The sequence below is a fragment of the Stigmatopora argus genome, chromosome 2, assembly GCF_051989625.1.
Source record: "Stigmatopora argus isolate UIUO_Sarg chromosome 2, RoL_Sarg_1.0, whole genome shotgun sequence".
NCBI classification, from domain to species: domain Eukaryota; kingdom Metazoa; phylum Chordata; class Actinopteri; order Syngnathiformes; family Syngnathidae; genus Stigmatopora; species Stigmatopora argus.
Window position 1 is genome coordinate 12,206,326 of NC_135388.1, and position 16,370 is coordinate 12,222,695.

The 16,370-nt window shown below is 41.0% G+C and overlaps 1 protein-coding gene across 2 annotated transcripts in view; it reads right to left on the reverse strand.

Moving 5' to 3' along the window:
* Positions 1-16,370, reverse strand: part of sox6 (SRY-box transcription factor 6) — a 122,551-nt gene that overhangs the window by 35,935 nt on the left and 70,246 nt on the right. Inside the window, exons 10-12 of one of the 2 annotated variants that reach the window (XM_077621933.1) lie at positions 16,295-16,363; positions 5,252-5,372; positions 1,410-1,489 (exon numbers count right to left, since the gene is read on the reverse strand). In XM_077621933.1, the coding sequence (XP_077478059.1) occupies positions 1,410-1,489; positions 5,252-5,372; positions 16,295-16,363 (270 nt within the window). Of the gene's footprint in view, positions 1-1,409; positions 1,490-5,251; positions 5,376-16,294; positions 16,364-16,370 lie in introns of both variants that reach the window. The other variant, XM_077621924.1, reaches the window with a different exon arrangement.

A 16,370-nucleotide genomic window follows, 5' to 3' on the forward strand; every position in this document is an offset into this window, starting at 1 on the left:
AAAACAAGCAGAGCCTGGTGAACACCTTACGTGCCTGTGATAGTGTGTCTCATGGCAAAATAATGACACAGAGCTCCTCATAGCCAGCTGCAAACACTGTTAGAACTTGCCAAGGCTCGTTAACACTGACAGTGGTTGCTTCCGAAGGACAAATGCAACATATATCAAAGTGCAGAAAATTCCCCTCCCTGACAAGTCTTCAGCGCGATGGTTAATCTTGACATGCTTCTCCAGCACTTCATTACAGATAGCAGAGCATAACTGATTTTTTTAGTTTTTTTTTTTTTTTTTTTTACAATGTTTACTGTTGTGGCTGTTGACCTGTCGGGGTCTACTTTAGCAACTGACACAACACAAGTATTGGTGCTGGTCTAGAGTTACTGAAGTAGGTTTATTTTACTGGTGGCGTGTGTGTGTGTGTGTGTGTGGTGTGTGTGTGTGTGTGTGTGTGTGTGTGTGTGTGTGTGTGTGTGTGTGTGTGTTAAGAAGAGCTTTTACTTATTCTGCCAAACAGGTAATGCTGTGATGTAAATGCTTGGATATCAAGTTTTCACTCAAAGCAAAAAAATGTGTGTCTATTAAAGATGTGTGTGAGTGTTTTGAAGAGCTTTTACTTATTCTTTTTGCTAAACATGGAAAGCTTCCATTTCACGTTTATGCTCACAAATCAATATTAAAAAAAATGGACATAAGATATCTTGTCTACATTGAGCCACTTATATCACTAAGTATTATTGTATTTTTATGTGTTGTTTTCTGTATGAAAATGTGTGTAGCCTCATAGAAATCTTAAATCATTTGGCCACAAAGCTCACACTGACAGTTCTATTCATTGTAGAATGTGAAGCAAAGAATCTAGATAACAATCTATTAAACATTATGTCCTCAGGTTAGGCCCTGACCTGGGTTCATTTTTTTTTAAATACTGTGAGAGAATCCTCCTGGAGCAGTTTATAGGGTGTGGAGGCTTTCTCAACATTTTCTTTGCACACACAGTCTGACATGACTACTCACATTTTGTGCCTATCTTCTTTTGTTTCAGATATGTGAGTGAAAAAACAACTAAGTGAGTGCGTTTCCAAGATAACAATCAATAAAAAAAAGATACTTTGCTTGCATTGTCAAATGCCCCCTGATACGTTTAGTGGCGGGCCATTAAAGGCAACCCAAGTGATTCTCATTCCCTCTGATAACTATTATCTTCATACCTCGTCCGTGTGGGAAGGCCAGAGAGGATAAAGCCTCTATAAAATTAGATGAATTACATATGTAATATGATGAGCATGTGTGTGCGCGGGGGCCTTCAGTATGATTTAGTGTGCAGCTCATTACTTAGCGTGCAGCTGCTTAACCATCTTTTCTGGCTTGGCGGATGCCCTGAACATTCTTTGTCATAGCGCCGTGCCTACCTGCAGCTGCAGAGGGCTGAGTCCTGACGCTGCCGCGGCTGCCATTGTGGAGGGAATGAACTGCACGGGGTAGTTATCACCTGTCAGGGGAGAAACAACAATGTATACAGGTTGAGACAATGAGTACGCAGACATGCGCCGACACAGATCCCCCAAAAGTCCTGCGGGACATTGACACGGCAACGTGGCACATAGCGGCAATGCCTCAGCGTCAAGCCCGAACATCTGCATTGACAAAAGGTTCAACCGGTCGGACTGGAGGAGGATTACTTGGGAACGTGGCGCACCGTTCAAGGAAACTCTTCGGGCTTGTGTGTGCTCGCAGGGTTCAAAAGTACAATAGGCTCTCGTGATTTTCAATTAGCAATTATGCAATACTCCCTCAGGCAGTTCGTGCAGCTGCCGACTTGGCTGGCTATTGTTCAGCGCAATATTGTCTCTGAGAGGTGTTGGAGTGAAAACAAATGCGTGTTAATTGGTTACAAGGGTGTTGGCAAATTCTGGTTTAAAACAATGCTGCCTATTTTGACTGACACATCTGGCTCAGAAAAGCTTGTTTTCATTGCAGCTCGCCCTATGACTAATAGCCATGGCAGTTTCCGGGTTTAACAGTGAGGGATGGGGCAGCATGGTGTTTGTTTGGTAACATGCGTCACAGGCAGAGTGTGGGGGGCAGTCCTTCGTTCAGACCCCACTTCTTCCTGTCGCTTCTCCTCACTAACATATGGAGCCATTAGGCCGCAGACAAGGTAAATCTTTCAGTTTGCCCTCGCCCGCTTGCCTCTTCTTGCAATCTTGTACAGCACAGCACAATGTGAGACGGGCGCATGGAAATTCAATCCCCATTTAGGAGCAAATAAAATCACACGGCTGTAGTGGTTTCAAATAGTGCTGGCTTGGATGTGCGGGCCCAGTGGTTATTTCTACACTTCTTTCATTTCGGTATCGCTTTACCTCTTGTCTCTCTGTGCTGCCTGTGACGTGTATGTTTGGGAAGAATAAATGGCTGGGTGTCTTTAGATGTCATGTGAAACCTGGGGAGAGTCATGTCCTAAATGAGTGGCCCACTGCTAGGGAGGGGTGGCGTGCTTCTTGGGGTATTCAGCATATAGGCATTTGGCCTCAGCTGAATGGGCGTCGTGCCAGGTTGGTGTCATTGCTGGAATAGGGTATTAAGCTTTAAAACCATTTTAACCATGACTTGTCCCTTGTTGGCCAGGTCAATGCGATCTATAAATCTTGTGAAAATAAAAGTCACTATTAAGAGGCCCGGTGGACAAGTAGTTGGACATTTGCATTAAGTCAACATTTAAAAGATAAGTTCAACGAGATGGAATAAATATTTTGGGTCACAACAAGGGTGACTAGTTGCAGATGCATTCTGAACAGTTAGATTGTCTGTAATTTGATTTTGAACATTCAAAATGATGACTATATCGGTCAAGATTTATCGGTTCGGTAACAACGTGGTTAGGATAGTGTTAGCCTGTGAATGGGGAGAGGAGGAGAAATAATATCAGTTTTGCCAGTTATGCACATGGATTTTTTTTGCAAATGAATATTACGTGTGCATCTACTTGTGAATGACAGATACCTGCAATTGCAGTCCAATACAAATGTTTTGATTTTGACTAGCTAATATTTCATTCACTATACAATTTCCCCACTTAGTAATTTAAAAAATCCCAAAAGGTTTCCTTGTATATTCACAGTTTAGGATCTGCTAATTAACCTATTGACACCTTTATAAAAAGCGTTTTTATTTTATTTTATTACAATATTTTTTTTTCTATTGAATGTTTGGCTTTTATCCGCACTTGATATAAAGTTTGGGCTTTGCAAAAAAGTTGCATGAGAGTTCCATATGGGCCCAAATGCATTGATATTTTACTAAACGGTGGAGATGAGGTGGAAAGTCCTATTTGTTTAAAAGATGAGCTGCTGCTTGAAAGACTGTGCTTCTCTACCGTACAATAGCGGGCCATTGAGCACAGCCAGTGGACGGGGTGATGACTTGCCACTGTGGTGCCTGAGTGACTTTGTTGCCATGTGAGCACAACAGGGTTGGGCTCATAATCAGTGGTCCCTGGGAGCAGTCTCATAATGATAACATCAGATTAGCGCGCTTCAGTCTTGCAAGTAAAAGCTTGGCCACTTCCGTAGAAGAGAAAGAACGCGGCAGCATTCTGCGGGCGCTGCAGGTGGGGGTGATAACATTATCCTCTCCGGTCACACTGTGTGTATTGTATTGGACGTGAGGAAATAATAGATGTTTTGAAATATACTTGTCTTGTAACAGTCATTTCCAGACTCCCCAAGCTATTTCTTCATGCATTATGCAACAAGCGTGTACACGGTGACCTCTGATTCTATAATAGCTTCTGTTGAACTGAAACATTTTCGATGATGTCCAACCTATTGCAAAAAGCGCAGTGGTGAAAGACTCCCCCTCGGGCACTTTGTTTAGGCTGTCATGGCTCCACAGTTCTAAAACAGCTGACATTTCATCCTGTGCTTTTATAGTTAATTCATTAACTGCACTTCCACACCTTTTTAATACTCTGCCCCTGCAAACCTGCTGACTTCCCAGGGTTTCCCTTTGCTGATTTCAGTCATCTTTCATGTTCTACTCAACTTTTACAATACACAAGGGCTTGCTTTGTTCTAGCTCAAAGATTTTTATCAAGACTACACTACATAGTTTATAACAACTTCTTTAGTTCAAATTATAATTTAAATCTATCCAGCCACAGAGGAATATGTTTGTCAACTACATTTTTCAACAGCGTTTCTTGAAGTAGATCTGGCCCACCTCCACACATTGCAGATGGCCGAGCTGTGTGGCTTTGAATTTCAGGTCAGCACAGCTTTTCAAAAGAAGCAAAATTGAAATGTTTAATCTCACCTTGTCACGTTAAATATGGTAAAGAGAAATCCTGATGCATAAAATTTGTCTAGTAGTAAACTATTAAAGCAAACAGGACAATCTAATGGAAAAAGTATGTTTGGGACGTTCGTTCATCCATTCACTTTCTGATCCTCTTATGCTCACATGTGTCACAGGGGCGGCGAATTCACCCAAGCCAAATATGGGTAGTAGGTTGGGGATAGCCCAAATTGGTTGCCAGCCAATTGTAGGTGTTTAGGCCATAACACGTAACACAGCAGCTCCGTATTTGGCTGTGCTTTCCTTAGTAATATATCAGAAAATAATTCATTATGTTGTCTTTACCTTTTTGTATTTTTAGGTGTCACAAAACTATTAGTGTCAAAGTCACTGTTCCACTTTATGTGTTGTTTTTTCTCAAAGAGCCGCTCAGCTTTTACTTTGAAAAATAGTTAAGCTATTATTTGTTGAGTTCAGTCATTTTGACGGAAAACAATCATCTATTAAGCTGCAAAAGTTGCTCTGATGCCTTAAAAAGAGTGTGTTAAAAGATCTCTGCGTTAAGTAAAAATTGCCTTTATAGTTATTATGGATTTTCGGTTCTTGTTTTTCTTTTGAGTTCTGTGGGAAATCGACCTTTTTACTAGGTATATTTTCAAACCTGTTTCTTCCATTAGGAATAAAAGTGATGTATGGTTTTCGTGTGATTTTTTTTATATCTCAAAACGGGAGTCGCATGCAACGGTAAAATAGTTCTTTTTATTCTCATCGGAAAAGCCATCAGGCTGGCTCTGTCTCAGCCACCATATTCTGTTATTTCATGTAAGCGGCAATATCCTCAACCTTATTTGTATGTTGCATTTTCAAAAGCATGGGTAAAACAGCAGATGCTAGGGGAAGCATGTACGTGTGTCCGGAAAGCACAGGATGAAATAGCCAAAGTTGCAAAGCATACCTGGTTTATAAGACATTCCCGGAGGGAAGAGAAAGCCTTGCTGGGCGGCGGCGGCTGCTGCCAGAGTGCGTTGGTCGTGTGGAAAAATGGGGATCATGAGCGGAGGCATGTGACCCTGGACCTGCTGAACAGATAGAGAGCGAAGATCAGAGAGAGGCCTAAGTGCAGGCATGGTACACAGAAACACAGATTACACTCAGAGGGGGAGGGAGGGGGACTCCAGATCACAGGTCTCCCTAACGCGTGCTGACAGGGGGCTCCGTGGCAATGGTGGACCCTCGTGTCCTCACACAAAACCTGGCAGATTGACGCCTGCTCTTACTCCAAACCACTGTTTCGCTTGAAGACATCAAAGACCGCAGTTATTGTTCCAGCGCCAGCGAGTGGAAGTCACAGCATGACTGAGAGGATCTTTATGACTTCTGCAGAAAAGTACCGGATTGCAAATGTTGTCTGAAGCTTTCGCACACGACCTAACTGTTACAGAGATCCTTTACTGGGAGGATTGTTAAGCACACTGCACACTCCAGGTCGCATGTAGAAAGTCAAGTCTGTCAATTAAATGTGAAAAAGGACAACCTCTTGGAGAAGGCAAGAAAAGGCTGTGTAAGACAGAGAAATAGCTATACTATGCTTCAAGACACCTTACTCAGAAAGACAAATGACCATTCAAACTCACAATCATACGGTCACTACCAGGGAATCGAACCCGTGCATGCCCTGAACCGAAATCTTGACATCACGCTAGAAGCATCTCGTTTCAGTGAAATGTCTTGACACATGACTAAGTCTTGTTTTGCTGCACGTTTGTGTTTAGAAAAAGTAGTTTTGAGCCAAAAACACAATATGTAATTATATTTTCTGTTTGTTTGGTTGGACAGTAAATGTCAACTTTTGCAAAAAGCAGCTTGAATTAAGTCATAATCCTGCGCTCAAGTCAAAACAAAGAGCGGGACAAATCAAATCTTCACTCATACATCAGGGGACCACAACACAGTCTTTTTATGCAATGACACGAAACTAACACTTTATATCCGTTTGTCGCTGTCTCACATTAAACCTTGACTAGACAGTCATTTGCTGACTTCCCTACCCTGCAGGGAACAGCAACACTAACTCCCCACTTGTGTCAAGGGTGGGTGAGCAGCTTATGTCTCCAAAGTACTGTGGGGGGATTGCACACAAGCAGCAAGGTCTAATCTTACTGTCACTCTCTGCTTCCTGAGGGTCTTTGACGGGCCGCAGTTGTGGGCCCGAGAGGGTTAATCTAACGTTGCACCAGGGCACCTCAGAGGAACTTTCCTGAAAAATGGGTTAATATAGGTCATCCCCTAAAATTAACACATTACAGAATGGTTCACCATTCAAGTCTCTTTAAAACGAAGCCATGACAATAGGGGGATGAGATGCATTTACTGTGATCGTAAGAAATCAGTGTGTTAACCTCCTTACTACCAGGAAAAAATGTTGTCCAATCACATTTACTTTGAAATTCCCCAATCTATGTGAAGTAATTGGAATACAGCAAAAGAAATTTGGTGTCGTTGGAAAGCCCTGAATGTCCTCTATATAGCACAAAAGGAGTTTATGCATTTGGATACACTGGGTGGGAGATATTTAGGTTTACAAATGTCCTCTACAGACGACAAATTTGAACTACTAGCAGTTAGGAGGGTAAGAAAGCAATAATTAATGGCATAACATATCATGAAGCGACTAAGGGTACACAGAGCTTTTGTATATGTGGCTATTTGGACAGTTAAATAGCTCTGCTTCTCAATCACTGTGACAGCTTTGTATGCTTATTACATCTACATAACAATATTTTCTGTCAGCGATATAAAATTACTCTAATGCTATAATTTAATTATTCTACTTATTAATTCCAGATGAAACTATGAATGTCGATAACCTAATACGTTTCCCCATGCAACATTAACTTTAAATGGTATAATTTACTTCAGGAGATCAGATTTTATCACCTTTATCTTTTTAAAATATGGTACAGATATCCAAGATTTACCGAGCCAAAACTGAGAGTATAAATATGCATTGGTTGAGAAATAAACGCATCAAGTTAGAATGGACGTGATTTGCAGTAATGAGCTCCGAGCATTAAAGTTTAATAAGCAGCAACTAATGTCAGAGCAAGGCAAATCAAATTCTGAGGAGCTTCAAGGTGGGAACAAATAGTCGAGCTTAGTTGGGCTGTCAATTAAGTACGTGTGGGCTGCAGAAGTATTTCTAGCATAATTCCAAACATTTTTAGAGTGTGCGACAAGAAAGAATAAGAAAATTTGGGCAAACAAAAAGTCAAGCGTGTGTTGGAGGTGCATTTTGGATGCCCTCATTGCCTTTTCCAAGTATGCAGATAAGACAGCTTTTCTTTGTCACAGCGCCACTAACAACTGGATAATGTAATTTCACACCATCTGCCCTCAGGCTCCATTAAAGAACCATGAGTGGGCAATCTTATGAGGAACAGGTGCCATTGTTTGTCCCTCAAGACCCAGCACTAAGGATATGACTCGGAATACTTGAAGACGAGCATCTGTAGTGATCAGTCAGACAGACTTGGCTGAGGCCTCACACTCTGCCAGGACTCGCTCCAGCAGAGGCTTTCGCCTCCTCGCAACATAGATCATCAATTCAGATGACCCAATGTCAAAGTCTGTAGCAGACCAGTGCGCAAGCTGTTTGGCATGGAGGGGATACTGAGTATTTGATAAATAGATCCTGCTTGAAGTTGTAAGGCAAGGAAAACCATATTGAAACCCTCTGTAGTTGTGTTGGGTTGTTCAGGATACATTAGGACTCCAAATGGATTGGAGATGTATCACTGACAGTGGCATGCAATAAGTTCACTTTTGAAATACGATTGAAGCGTTTTAAACAGTAGGAAGGTTGTTTATCTGATTCTTAGTTTCAGTGCCAAATTGACTGACTGGTTAACAGATCATTATCTGATAAAATCTTGATTATCTATCACCGTCAATAGCAGGCATCAAGTTTTATATTTATATTAAGGGTGGGAATGAACCAAGCATCGACCTATAACTAAAAACACAATTTGGACTTACTGGAACTTAAACTGCGAGGTCATTAGGATAGCACTATATTTTTGAATAATGAACCACTACAACTAAACATGCATCTGCTAAATCCAGAATGCAAATGGGGATGCACTTTGCATTAGAAGAGCGGCCTCTGCCAGCTCTGTCAGCACCCATGTTCTTCACTGTCTGGTGAAGAAGCCTCTTCAAAGCACTCATAGGGCCTTTGGACCCCCTGTACCTTCACCCTTGAACATCCATACACTGAAGCTCGGGTTGACTTGTGTACACGCTGCCAAGTAAAGAGAACAGGGAGCAGCGGTTGCTTTTACTGTCACAATCATTGAGCGTTAACAAGATAAAGAAGTGGTGAGGGAAAAAACTCCTGCGTCTTTAACCCCCCAATGTTTCATGGTTATTAGCTTGAAAGGACTTTCTGCGTCTAATATACAATTTCATCGCCACTTGACGACCTGCAATACAACTCTCACACAGATGTTATTCTTCCTCGAGCTCCCGTTGAGAAAGTAAAATCGAGGCAAAAAACAATGGCATGTTCTGAAAGTCAGATGGTGATATGAAATATTTAAACAAGGGGGATTTTCTGTAATTTTCTCCAGCTGTTGCTATAAGAACTGAAAGATCACACTTCTTCCCTGCTTGCTGCACACGGAAAATGGCGAGTGAGAACAAATCACCTTTTTGTGATCCACACAAATGGAATGCAATTGGGGGGAACCTGTCGGGCTTCTACCCCGGTGGCACCAGCAGCCAGTTGACAGTGCAAACACTCACCACTGGGTATATTCAGTCTTCAATAAATGTGAGTGTCATGAGGTCAAGCCATCAACCACTAGATGAGTTCTTGTTGTACTAATTCCTTGCACAGTAAAACAAGCCTTGTTGGAAAACAGCCATTTCAATAACTCAGTATTACGTCGACAGGAGCTTTAAAACAGGCTAGACCAACCCACTTGCCCGCCTTACACACCCTACCCTAAATCCCTCCACTCCTCCCAGTTGCACCCCTGCAAATCCATCACAGTTCTGAGGATAACTGCTGGCATAGCTGCATTTTTTACTTTCAAAATTATTAATTATGCCTGTATGCGGTTCTTTTATCTTGTGGTGCGAACAGGTTTCATCATACTCAAACAATCACACTTTCTTCACTAGGATGCAAATATCCAGTTTTTCAAGCTTCAAATACTATTCCAAGATTAAAAGTAAACGTTATATTTGCAAAGGATATGCGATCTTCTGAATTAATACCTCTTCAAGGTCTCGCCATGCAATAAAGGTTAGCGCAGAACACGCACATCCGCAGGGACCCCCTCAAACGGCATTTCTAATGACGAGAAAGAGCGAGGAGACAAACAAACCCACGGGTCTGAGGCTTACATCATTATACCTCACACACACCAACCGCACTGCAAAATGGGAATGAGCGAAACGGTGTAGAGACTCATTGTTGGGCTGTTTTTGACTTTTCATTCATGCAATATAGCTTCATGACTGTCTACGTGCTACAAAAAAGATAAAGGGTTCAATATATATTGATCTCTATATTTAACTGTATGTTTTGGAAGCAAACTGATGTCACCGGTAAAAAAACGTGTTTTTAAGAAATTACTATAGTGATAAAGACAACCAAATTCAAGCTAGCCCATTCTTTTCCAATAACGACTTTGCAAGGAAACAGGCCATTCATTCTGCTCCAACAGAGAATGCTTGGATTGGCCTCCGCCTCCTAAACAAGAAGCTCTTTTCTTGTGCTGCCGAAGGGCTGAAGGCTTTGCTTTGCCCCCTCCAGCCCTAAGAAAACACACGCCCCTTTCACACTGTCGGCACCCCCCACACATAGTGGATCATATTAATGCTATGCTTTCCCAGTGTGAGTGAGGCCACCGCTAAAGACGATGGCCATGTAAAGCCAAGGCAAAGACAAAACAGTTTGCACAACATTAGCAATAAAAACAGAGTTCATGCATATCTGTAGAAGAAGCCAGGTCGGCATCACACTACGAGATGTGTTCTCCCTCAACTCATTGCACTCCACTGGTGCCTCAGAGTAGTCAAGAAAACAGGTGCCCCATTGTATGACTTGGAACGTGAACACCCGGGAATATTATACATGTTTGAAGTTAACTGGCGAAAACGTGAAATGATTAAGAAGTATTACATGTTTGTAAATGGGGATATATAGTATGATTTCTGCCTTTCAAGGGAGGGAGAAGGGTCAGTGGGTAGGCTCCAACTAGTTGACTGACATGGCTCAGAACGGTACATGCTTAGAGATCCAACATGGAATGCGCAAAAACAGGTCAGTGGAAACCAGAGGAGATGATTGGGTGACAAGTTGGGGCTTTCACTGGTTTTCTAAAGGTTGCTGATGGTGTTTGCCTATACCTGCGACGGCTACACCTGTCTGGCATGCAACCTGCAATCGGATAAAACACTACCACCTGCCCAAGTTGCCCCAAATCTCAGGAGGGTGGGGCAGAAGCCCTAACATAAGGGATTTATTGTATTAAGCACTTTTTTGATACCACTCAAATCATTCACTTAAAATAGTGTTCAACAAGGATGGATGATACAGGGTAATGAATTGCTTCACTGTGGTTATCAAACTCAGAAACAATTTCACTGCCGCACAACTGCCAGAGGATGGCAATAATGTGCCATTTTAGGTTTTAAGTTTGACGAGAAATAGTGGAATGTATTTCTTTTGTTGTGCATATTGATAAAGCACAATATTTATTTGCTCTTGAAAAAGCAAAACACTCCTAAATGGCTGACATTGAAACCATCCAAACGTGATATGCTTGCTAACAATACTCTCCTGTGTGGTGCCAAATTCGCTTACCTATTTATTTCGACTAAATAAAGTATTTTATAATAATCACCTTTAAAAGCCACTAATAGAAGTGACTTGTTGCTATGGCAGGTGAAAATCCATAACCCCGACCTGTTTTAGAGACCCCTCAGGTGTCTTATTTGAAGTAGACCCTCAGGTGTGAGCTCGCACATTACGCACATTCACGTCGCACCCCTCATGATTACTGCTAAAATTGCTGAGGTGTCTGAAGACATAACAATGCACGCCTTTTTATTGTGTAATTCTCCACAATAATGAGTGCACGTTTAATTACCATCTTGAATCAGCGGCTAAGGCGAAGCACGGCATTGAGAGTTATGTTGTGTGTTTAGTAGCTTGTGTTCAACGCCACACCTTATCATGCATATTTATCGACTTTCCCATTTCATGCTGAAAAAATGTGAAACAACCTCATTTTGTTTCCCAGAGGAGAGCCTTCAAGCAATACCGTCTGTTTATATTTGTGCATCAGGAATTAGTGTTAATTGTTCTGCATATTTGCCAAACCTCATTGTATCCGCTCCACCTTTTTTTTGTTGCATGTGATTAAGTTTTAACAGTGCTAGGATGGCTTTATTGTTCAATTTGCGCCCGACTATACAACATCAGCATTTCTCCTGCTTCCAGACAAGAAGTCACATTTCATAACTAATTAAATGGAGCCCTCCCCTGCCAGCAGAGTCCACTAAAGGGAATTGTTTGTATCCAAGTGTCAATATATTAAATCACAGGGGCTAATGAGTCAGGTCGTGCTTTTCTTTTATCTTCACTCTTGCATGTACACATCTTCATCAGCTAACAGTCTTCTTAAATAGGGGATAAACGGGCGGGATGGACTCAGCCCCGTGAGTGCCGGCCAAGTATGTCTTTCTGGGCTGTTAGTGCCCCACCCCTCGCCTCACACATCAACACAAGCATGTTATCATTTCCCTGTGTTTTTGTTCTCTTAATATGATGCTTACGGTTTCAATTTGCCTGTGCTAATTAGAGGAATCACACATTGTGTTTTTTTTAATTGACTGTCTATTTTTATGCTTTTTCTTTCCCCAACTGGGTCTAACACAGTGGCAATCATTTGTGCCGGCGAGACAACAAAAGCATATGAGAACACACATTACTCCTATTATGTAATTGTGTTGCAGGCTGTGATTATTTAAACTAATCCGACTGATTTAAAATATTTACAATCATGCCTTTTCTGAAGCCTTTGTCCCTTTTAAATTGGCGTCCAGAGACAGTCTAACTCGCTGGCATTGGATCATAAGCATATTCTATTTGAACATAATGAAGTTGGATTATCAATTTTTAAGCACGCATTTCACCAGTAGTTCTTAGTCAAGGATCTTGGTTAATATGTAGATTGGTGCGTTGAGATACGAGTGTTGTTTGGAAGAGTACTGCTTTGACTGGGAAGCAAAAAATTCTAAGATTTGAGTCTAGTATGGGCATTTTTTGGGAGGGAGGTTGCTCATGTTACTCTTCCTCTGCCACTGATCGAAAAAGCCATCTGACGGAATCAAATGTTAAATGCCGTTAATGGCTTTTGTCTTCACATAAAATTTTTATGGAGATAAATGGGTGACAGCTTTGGTTATCTTCCATTTGGACATCATTTTAACAGCATTTTTTGTCTTTTTTGCTGTTTTAATGAACGTGACACACATTTTCAGCGTGTCTTTATGGGTTGAAAAGGCCAAAGTAGGATGCTGGAAGGTAGAATATGTGCGCATGTGGTCAGCAAAAAGTTACTGAGCGCATAGTTTGGGTGCTTTCACTGAAAGACATTAGTTGCGTCGCGTAAAAGGTAATTATCACTCCAGTTGTGGAACTTTTCACAGTTGGCACATAAAGGCCTAACCTAATTTCCGACCAATGGCGTGACGTTGTTCTCATTCTCAATGAAAAAGAGTCGTGTTTTGATTAAAAGAGTTCCAGCGTTTCATGTGCTTTCTCCCGCCTGTTTTGTGAAGATAAAGTTCAGCTTGACCTTTGAGATCCTATTTATTCTCTTGATGTTTATATCAGTGTGTGCTGTCCTGTGTTGTCTTCTCTGTGAATGTGCATATGCAACAGTGTGTTATTGTGAAATACAAAAAGGAAAAAACACACAACAGAACGGCATTCTGTTAAATGTGGGGATGTGAAGGAAAAACAACAGGAGGAATTCAGTTAGCTCATTAAAGTTAATTTTGCAGAGCTACACTTCTGGACAAATTATTTCTCAGCTGATATATATATTTATTTGCCGTGTGGTATGAAATTTTGAGAACAACTCTAGACTAAATCAACTCGGAGCTAATCTCATGGTTGGATTGAATTAGTGCCCTAAACAAGGATCGACTGACTAAAAAAAAACAACAACAAAAAAACCACACACAAAGCTGTGAGCTGGCATTTTCAATAAGCCCTTAACATTGCAATCGAAACATCTGCTATCTCTAAAACAAGTGACATTTTAATCCCAAAGGACAAAGACTAAATCCTCTCCTTGGTCTTGTAAGAAGAGTGCGTAAGGATAAAGAGAGCGGCTACTTGATTAAACCTCACGCAGCCTTGTTCTCAACCTCTTGAACTCAACCTAAAAGCAACTGTCAGATTCCCTTCGATCCACATGCTTGAAAAAAAAAACCTTGAAAGAGAAAAAACTACTAGCTTGTCAACATTGGTCTCAGGTTGCAGTACCTGTGGTTTTACTGTCTGGGCATTTTACGATTCCCACAGATGTGATCACTTGCTTCATCAATATGACGCCTCCAGCAAGATGGATTATTCCAAGTTTCCTCTGTCTGGCCCAAAACAGGAGGACTTTGATGACTGGTGAGGTTTTCAATAAAGTTTAATGCTGTTTAAGTGAGCAACAGAGTAACCCAATCCCTGAACAGCACTCATCACTTCACTAAAGGTCTGTGACACACAAGTTAGAAGTTTGTTTGCATGATTAAGGCAGTGTCATATATTAAGAGGGTTTTAATAAAAACAAAATGTGGTTTGGCTTTCCCTTATATTGGAGTTTAGTTCTCAGTACTTGAGTACTCACATTTCTTTATATTTTATCCCTCTGTAGAGGCCAGGGTCTCCATACATTGTCCCCCACCCCACCTCACTTGCCGCATTAATTTAAGTTATGTTTAAGAGAGAATGTCTATTCTTAGGGTTGGAATACATTAAATAAACACCCTGTCATTGTGTCATTATACATTTTTTTGGCTTGAGCGACTTATACTTAGGTGCAATTTATTGCATTGTGTGATTAAGATGTGATGAATTAAGATTATTTACTTCTACAGTCATTGATAATTATCATCGAGTGCCACTCCTAGTTTTAACATTTATCAACAAGTTAATGTGTAATTCAGAAAGAGACAGTCAAAGAAAACTGAAAGCTACCTTTAGTATATTAGTTCAAGTGCATTGAAGTGCTCTTTTGGTACTCTATCCCTCCTCTTAAAACTGGCATCAAGGGCCTTTTTCAGGTGTGATTTACCTTCAACTACATGACGAGACTAAGTAGAGGCCACTAAAGATGAGATGCATTAAGGATCTGTCCTCTCAAATGGAGGGCCCTTCATGACAGTACTAATACCAGAACTCTGTAGTTAATATGCTTCTTCATTTGAGTGTTTCCAAGATTGTTCCGTGTGTTTTAGTTCTGCTCAACATGGTGCGATGTACTGTTTTTTAGCTTGAGATAAAATATCTGGTTCAAATCATGGCAAATATGAATACTTAATCTTTCAGTTTCATGCTTCATCTTCTGTTTGTTGTTGTACAATACATTTAGGGAGGTGGAGGATCGTAGTTTATTTGAACTTGTTTTACTGTTAATTGTTAAAATATTGGATAATCATGAAAACACATTTTGCAAAGACTCCTTTTGTAACATGAGACAAAATCTATTATTTTATTTTTCTTGGAGTTAGAAAATTTAAGTTTTCTTGTTCCTGATTCAAAAAACAATGATATTTTTACAAAGGGGAAGTGTAGATATGGGTACGGAGACTGGAAATATGGTTAATCTCAAATTTGACGAAAATCAATCAATCTTGACTGACACGCCATTAGCGAGAGAATAATCTGTGCTAGTGGCAGTTGTACCACAAGTATGTTGCAACAAGAACAACAACTTTAGTTTTTTTTTTCTTCATAGCTTTGAATTTTTTTTAGGTTGAATGGTACGAATGCAAACACTAAAATCTTTGTCTAAGTTTGCTTAGTATAGTACAAGATGCCACATACCATTGAAATAATTCACATAAACATTTCTGAAAGAAATGAAGTTGCAACTTAATTACGGAGAAGCATACGCACATATCTCAAATGCTCTACATTAGCCTTATTTAGCTGAGAAGGCTTGCAACCTTGAGCAGATCAAGCGCTCGTCCCTGAAGCCCCCCCGTGCCCGCCACCTTCCAGCAAAGCTCTGCCTGGGTGGTCCCTCACTGCAACAGTTCATACTCACATCAAGCACGCGCAAGAGCAAGCTGATAACTGAGATGAAGGAATCGTACGGCAGAAAGCGTGCGGCAGAATGACAATAAATCCTGGGTTTGGCCTTGGGAGACTATCTGACTTTCAAGACATTTACCAGCCCCTTTCATGGTGCCCACCTCTGGGCTCTGCTCCATCTACTCATTAGATCATGTTACTAATTTTCTTTGTTAATTAGCATGTGCTAATTATTCTCCCCTGTATTTCATAGTACCTCCTACCCTACAGCTCACTAAAAGACCAGTGTGAAGAAGCATTAGCTGGGTCATAATATGAAAAGATCATCTTAACTTTACATTTTCTTTAGCTCCAAAATTGTAGCAAGTGGTAGCAGTGTTTCTTTTAAGTTTGAGTGGACGGGGGTGTTGGCAATGGGATAGAGCATGGGTTTCCAAACCGGTCCTGAAAGGCCGCAGTGAGTGCAGGGTGAAAAGGATATATTTGTACCAATCGGGTATCTTAAGTAAAATCAGTTGTTTGCACTCAGGTGCAACTTGTCTCAACAGAAGGCTTATTGGTTAAACTGTCCAATGCTGGTTAGGTTGCAACAAAAACCTGCACCCACGGCAGCACTTTGTAGAATAGTTGGGACAACCCTGGCATAGAAAAATACTATGTACCGACCTGGATCTGTTGCTGTAGAAGGTTGATCTTGTGCTGCTGCTGCAGAAGCTGCTGTTGTTGTCTGGCAATCTGTTTA